Source organism: Antrostomus carolinensis, unplaced genomic scaffold (genome assembly GCF_000700745.2).
Source record: "Antrostomus carolinensis isolate BGI_N321 unplaced genomic scaffold, ASM70074v2 scaffold17376, whole genome shotgun sequence".
In the NCBI taxonomy this organism is placed as follows: Eukaryota; Metazoa; Chordata; class Aves; order Caprimulgiformes; family Caprimulgidae; genus Antrostomus; species Antrostomus carolinensis.
Window position 1 is genome coordinate 3,842 of NW_010322663.1, and position 6,591 is coordinate 10,432.

Here is a 6,591-nt window from a genome sequence, read left to right on the forward strand (position 1 = left end):
TACAGAGAGAGACCCCAGGTGAGACCAGGCAGCTTATCTTCACAGCCACAGCTCTCCTGCCTTGGTGATGGCTGGAAAGGATGTGATTCTCTTTGTGCCACAACATCCCACTGGCAGCACAGGTCATGGAGCCAGAGTGCCCCTGAGGACTGTGTCACAGGCAACCACTGGGACAAGCAGCCCACCAGCCACTGTCCCACAGGATGGAGTTGGGCATTACTGCACAGCCAGCAGCAGACAGTGAGATCACACTGCTGTGCTTGCCATGTGTCATTGCATCTGGGCAGACAGAGCCTGTAGCCTCAGGAGTGAGGTAACAGGTCACCTAGAGCAAGGGAGACCAGGTAGGAGTCCTGAATCTACACCAACAGAGCCGTGCAATATAACGTAGCCTCTGGTCTAACCCTGGGTCTGCATGTTCAGCTCTGACCTCCCACTGCCTGCTGCCACTCCATGACAAAATGCAGAGGCCAGCAAGGTGTCTGAGGTGAGACCTCCAATGCCAGTGTCTGGCCGTTGGTCTACCAATGCAGCTAGGGGATCAAAGTTCAGAATCCCTGAGGCCAAGTCCTCCACCTCCTTAGCTGCTCTGGTGGCAGATGGCTCTTACCTTGGCAGCCATCCCAGCTTCATAGAAAGCCTTGTCTGCAGGGAGGAGCTCAGTGTGGCGCAGCAGGGAAATGGACAGCTTGGCAGCCACCGTATCCTGCAGACACAGGACAGTGAAGCCACAACAATGAGCAGAGAAAAATCAGGTCAGAAGGGATCTCATCAGATCATGCTGCCCCAGACTCACGGCAGGGATTCTGCACCCACATATTCCCTGACATGTTTGTCTAACAAAGGTTTAAAACTTCAGTCCCGACCCTAAGTACCCTCACTACATGAACACACAGGAGGACTGTCACCTGAAGATTAAGTTCTCCTGCTTTATAAACCTTGCTATTTTTTGTCTAGAAACCACACCCAAACTCCTACCTTTTGAGTCACAGAATAGTTGAGGTTGGAAGGGATCTCTGGTGATCGCCTAGTCCACTACCCCCCTGCCCTGTTCAAAGCAGAGTCAGCTACAGCAGGTTGTTCAGGAATATGTCTGGTCAGGTTTTTGAGTATCTATCTCAAGGGATGAAGACTCTTCAGCCTCTCCAAGAAACCTGTTTCCATGTTCAGCCACAGTCACAGTAAGTTTTTTCTTGTATTCAATCACATAATAATTTTGGAGCAGGGGTAAGGAAATCAAGGGAAATTTCACTTCTCTGCTTGCCAGACAGGTTCTTATCACACCAGAACTGGGAAGGCCACCCCTCCTTCACAGTCCCAAGTAGACTACCCAAAACCTCAACATTCCCCAACTGTGTGGGTCTGTACAGGTTTCCAGGACATCAGACTTGGCTCTTTCTGCCTGACACGTCTCTGGACCTGCAACATCTACACACACAGCCATGGGAAAGACCTCGTCTCCCGTATGACTTTTACTGGGGTCCTAGCAATGGCAACCCTTCTTTCACAGCCTGCTCTATCTCAGCTCCAGCCTCACACTCACAGCTCTATCACAGTTCCACAAGCCCATATGGACTCTGCTATATCTTGTGGCCCAGAACAAATCCCAATGCACCTAAGACTCAAAAATACTCACAGTGCCTTTTGAGGCCCATGAGCTCCCAAAGCCCTGCACAAAGTCAATCTGGTCTCAAGACTATGTGTGAAGCCCAGCAGCTCTCACAGCCCAGGAGAGCTGAAGAAGCAATGCCTCTCCTGGGAAGGCCAGATTTTTGAGTGATCCCTAAATTTCTGCTGGTGCCTCTGCTCTCACAAGTCATGCTGAGCATACATCTCAGCCTCAGTGGCTGGGGACAGGTCCCACTGTAAGGAGTGAGAGAAGACTGTTTCTAGTTCCACCTGCTAGTGGTGGGCTCTCAGATCATTACAGTCCCATTCTCAAGCATCCATGAAGTGCCAGTGATCCATGACGTGGCACAGTGAGCTATGGAGACCCCTCAACCTGCACATGCCCACAGGGTTCTGCACTCAGGGTAGTGACCTGGCACAGGAACTTCAGAAACCTTACCAGTTGCTTCACGCCCTGAGCAGCAGAGCGGGTGGCATAGTAGTGAGAGATCAGCAGCATTGTTTCAAATTCTTCATGTGCTGGAGTGTTTGCTTCACTTGACTTTACCAAGTTTTCACACTGAAGAAGAGAAAAGGAGAGTGATTGAGAACATGAGAGCAAAAGGGCACTCTTCATCCGCTTGAGTCCAATGGACAGTTGGGAGAGAGGTCTCTGAAATATCCAGGCACCTCTGGGGACTGGAAAAGGGTTGGGCCTTGGGTGCTCTGGGTCCTACAGAGTGCTGAAGGGAGGCTGTGGGAGAAGGGGAGAGCCAACAGTACTGCAACAACAGACAGCACTAGAAGCCGGGGTGAGTTTGGATGGACAACGGGGGATTTGTGGATTGCATTTGTGCTAGAGGAGGGTATCTGTGGGACAGAAATAGAGAAGAGGCAATCATGGGCTCTGGCTGAGGTATTTTGGGACAGGAAAGAAGGAGCAGAAGGCTCTAAGCATCTCTGGCGAGATGAAGAGGACTCTATTTTCCAGGCTCAGCAGTTCTGTGCTTTCCACAGGTCCTTGTCTCACCCAGGCTGCTGAACATGGGTGCAGGATGGAAAGTGGGCATGTTGTGATAGGCTCCCATGTAGTAGTGACACAGTGAGCTCTGCAAGTGCCAATGTCCAGATTCACTACTAGGATTTGGCTTTGAGTACAGAGTCATCTTCTTCCCTGACTTCTCTTGCCCGTCCATGTCCTCTTCACAGGATCCTGTTGTTCTACTGTTCACATTTCCCTGTTTCCCCTCAGCTTGCGTTCTGCAAGTACTGCCCATGTCACCTGGCTAGAGACTGGTTCTTTCTCCCCTGCTAGGAGCCACCAGGGTGTTGGATGGAGTTTAACAGGCAGTGGTGGCCATGGCCCACACTCACCAAATGGAAGAGAACATCACGCAGGTCAGCCCAGCTGGAATAGGCCTCGGCACAATTCATGCCAGATGCATTCACCATCTCCACAAAGAGACGCTTGTAAATGTTGAAATTCTGCAACAAAAAGGAGAGGAATCTTGAGGGAGCTGGATGGGGAGCCAGCAAAAGTCTGGAGCTCTCCAAGCACAGGCAGAGGGGATGGCAGCTCTGCACACAGGCTCCTGGACCACACTGCTGCAGGTTGCTGGTTGCAAGGGAAACGGGGAAGGATGCTTCTTGCAGCCAGTGCTCTCAGAGGGGCAAACACAGTTCCTTTTATTCTGGACTTGCTGGTTAAAGTGTTCAAAACAAACACAAATACTCAACTCCCCCTGCCTAATCCCCAGGGAGAACATGCCAGGAGATTGCCTTTAGTCCTCTAGCTGAGGAGTCTGGAAGAATCCCCAGCAGAGCTGGAATGGCTGGGACATGCTGAACACCTGGCAATCCCAGTTCTGGACTGGAAGCCTGACTCCTTGTGTTGGGTTTGTGTGTGGGGAGGTGTTTTTGGTAGTGGGGGAAGGGGCTAAAGTGATGGGCTGTGAGATGCATCGCAAAGCTCCCCTGGCTCCAAGGCAGACCTGACAGGGAAATGCCTCTTTGAATTCATATTTATAAAGGGAAGAACTGGCGTGGCAAAGAAGGAGAGAGCCATCAGGAGACCAGGGGCCTGAACAAAAAAGAAAAGATTACCGACAACATGAGGAAAGAGGAGGAGGGGAGGAGAGAACTTCAGACACCCAGATCAACAAGAAGAGTAGGGGGAGGTAAACGGAGTCCCCTGCATCCATGGTGCTTCAACAGTGGAGCAGATAACCACGTGTAGGCCATGGAGGACTCCATGGTAGGGGCAGGAAGCTGAGCCCAAGGGCAGCTGTGACTACACTGAGGGCTCGTGATGATCAAGGAGACCTGAGACTCTCAATGCCAGAGCTGGGGAAGGAGGTGCACTGGACCAGAGACCTGTCTGCAGCCTGTGGACATCCCCATGGCAGAGCCAGGAGCTGAGCCCAAATAGGTCCATGACTCCACGGGTAGCCCACGGTGGAACACTTTGTTCCTGGACTCCACTGGAGGGATCTCATGTTGGGAAGAGCGGCAGAGACGAACTGACTGAACCCCCATTTCCTGTCCCCTGTGCCCTGGGGGAGAAGGGACAGAAATGGGGAGCACAGTGCTGGGAGCCCGGGAAGAAGGGAGGGGTGGGGGAAGGTGCTGTCAGATGTGGGTGTTGTGTCTCACTCTCCTACTCTGATTGATTGGGAACTAATTAAATGGCTTTTTCTTCCCCAAGTGGAGTCTGTGTTGCCCATGCCCGTCCCTGGTGAGTGAGCCCTCCCTGTCCCCATCCCAACCCACCAGCCCTTTGTTGAGTTTCTCTCCCCATCTCACCAGGCTGAGGGAAGTGAGTGAAGGACTGTGTGGTCTGAGCTGCGGCTGAAGCCACCACACTCATGTAGTGGATCACAGCACACTGTGGCAACTCACACTGGGATCTCATGCTGTCTTCATTACCTGTGGGTTGGCAGGTGCTCCATGGTGGACATACAGGCTCAGGGCTTTGTCCCAGCCACCCTCCCAGATGAGGTGGGTTGCATACAGAGCTACATACTTGTGCAAGACTTTATAGTTCTGGAGAAGACACACAGAAAGCAGTACCATGAGATTCATAAACTGACCACTTGTGTCTCAGCAGGGACAGTTTCAGGTGCATGTACTCACATCCATACACTCGAGTCCCAAAGGATGAGACCAGCTAATCAGAGAAAGACTGCACACAGCAGACCTGCTTTTTGATTTGGGCCCCACCTGACACCTCTAATCCTGACTAGCTGATGCTGTGCTGATCCTTCCTCACATGGAAATAAAAATGTTTTTCAGCTGTTCACCACTTGTCAAAAGAATACTGCCAAAGGATGCAGCATCTCCACAATGCGGCACCACAGGTACCGATTGTAAATCGGTCATTAGTCTAATGAAAGAATGAATCAAAACACTTTGTGGACTGAAGATGTTCATAATTTGCAAGGCTGCTCTAGTCCATTCAATTATTCAAATGCTGTCAGATCTCTGGGGCTGGAGGCCTCCTTGGAGTGCTGCTCATACATGTGCTGATCACATCAACACTTTGCTGAGGACTGACTCTAGTTGCCTTACAGAAATTCAACTGAGAAACGACCTGTTTCACACAGGCTTAAATATAGCAATGGGATGAAGAAGATGGTGTAAAATGTGCAATCCTGTCAAAAAATGAGCCATGGAAACAAGTTTATTAAGCACAAGAGAGACCCCTGGCCCAGTGATATGTCTAGAACTTGAACACCCAGATGTGGATGCTGGTGAAACACTAGGCACAGGACAGTGTGGGATAAAGATTAAGCCTGGTTATGTGACCTGTTTTGATAAATGTAACTTTTTTCTGTATAATCACAGTAGAACAGCTGAGTCGAGAGTCATGAAATTCCTCACTGGTCATGGAGTGAGGTTGTGCTAACACTCTCTTAGAGGCACAAACAGACTAACATCTTCTGGGACTAAATGTGGTAGTGTTGTGTCTGGCTGACAATAAAACTGATAAAACCTTTACCATTCAATTGAGCATGAAGTAAATTCTTTATGGCAGAAGAAAGATCAGCACTGGCATCTCCTGATAATTAGAACATCAGCACAGAAGTCTCCAAGATAACAACTACTACAACAAAGACCATTCCTATCAAAGGAGAAGCCCAGTCAAAAAGAAATCAAGTTTCCTTTAGTAGAGCCCAAACTCAGGTTACTGATTACTGCTTTAGAAACAAAGTTATAAAAACACATTAGCAGTACTTGTCCGGGCTATCAGTGTTTGTCTGAGTGATTAGCTGTGCTCTCTCCACTAATTGCAGAGCCCATTGCCAGGGGCTGCCCTGTTACTGGATCTGAAGCAATGCCTCATTTCAAAGGATCAACACCTGCCCTTACTTTAGCTCCTTTATCATTAGCCATTGAATCGATAACCAACCAATAACCACAGACTCACAGAATCAGAGAATGTCAGGGACTGGAAGGGACCTCGAAAGATCATCCAGTCCAATCCCCCTGCCAGAGCAGGAACCTAAATGAACCAATCAATAACCACAGAATACAAACAAATCCTCAAAGTAGATCCTGGTAATCTAGAACGTTCTCCTCCTGTCACTGCATTGGAATATCACTGTAAAACAGTTTCATTTTACTTTTCAACATTTTTATTACTCTGCTGAGGTAATTTGCTAGTTTTAGGTCAGTAAAAATAAGAAATGCCCAATTTGCTTTCATGACAAGGATGTCTCATTTCTACTGACACCAGGCCTCTAAAGAACACGTAGAAAGAAGGCTTTCTTTTACAAGTCTCTGTTTCCATGGTACTAATTACTTCCAGCACAAACAACTCATTTAGCTTTTTTCAGTGCTCCATTAATCACAAAATTTAAACCCAATATGCTTCTGTGTTCTAATGCTTCCCTGCTAGGCCTGATTGGTCAAGACAGGGAGGTGGTTTTTGAGCTGCTGCAGTGACCCCCTGTGCTCCCCACAGAAACCACTGCTTCGCCCTGC

The 6,591-nt window shown here is 49.2% G+C and overlaps 1 protein-coding gene across 1 annotated transcript in view; it reads right to left on the reverse strand.

The window, feature by feature from the left end:
• Positions 1–6,591, reverse strand: part of IFT172 (intraflagellar transport 172) — a gene marked incomplete at its 5' end in the record, with an annotated part of 30,428 nt that overhangs the window by 2,428 nt on the left and 21,409 nt on the right. Inside the window, 4 exons of the mRNA XM_010170325.1 lie at positions 611–706; positions 2,069–2,188; positions 2,983–3,093; positions 4,534–4,650. Coding sequence (XP_010168627.1) covers positions 611–706; positions 2,069–2,188; positions 2,983–3,093; positions 4,534–4,650 — 444 coding nt within the window. The remainder of the gene's footprint in view (positions 1–610; positions 707–2,068; positions 2,189–2,982; positions 3,094–4,533; positions 4,651–6,591) is intronic.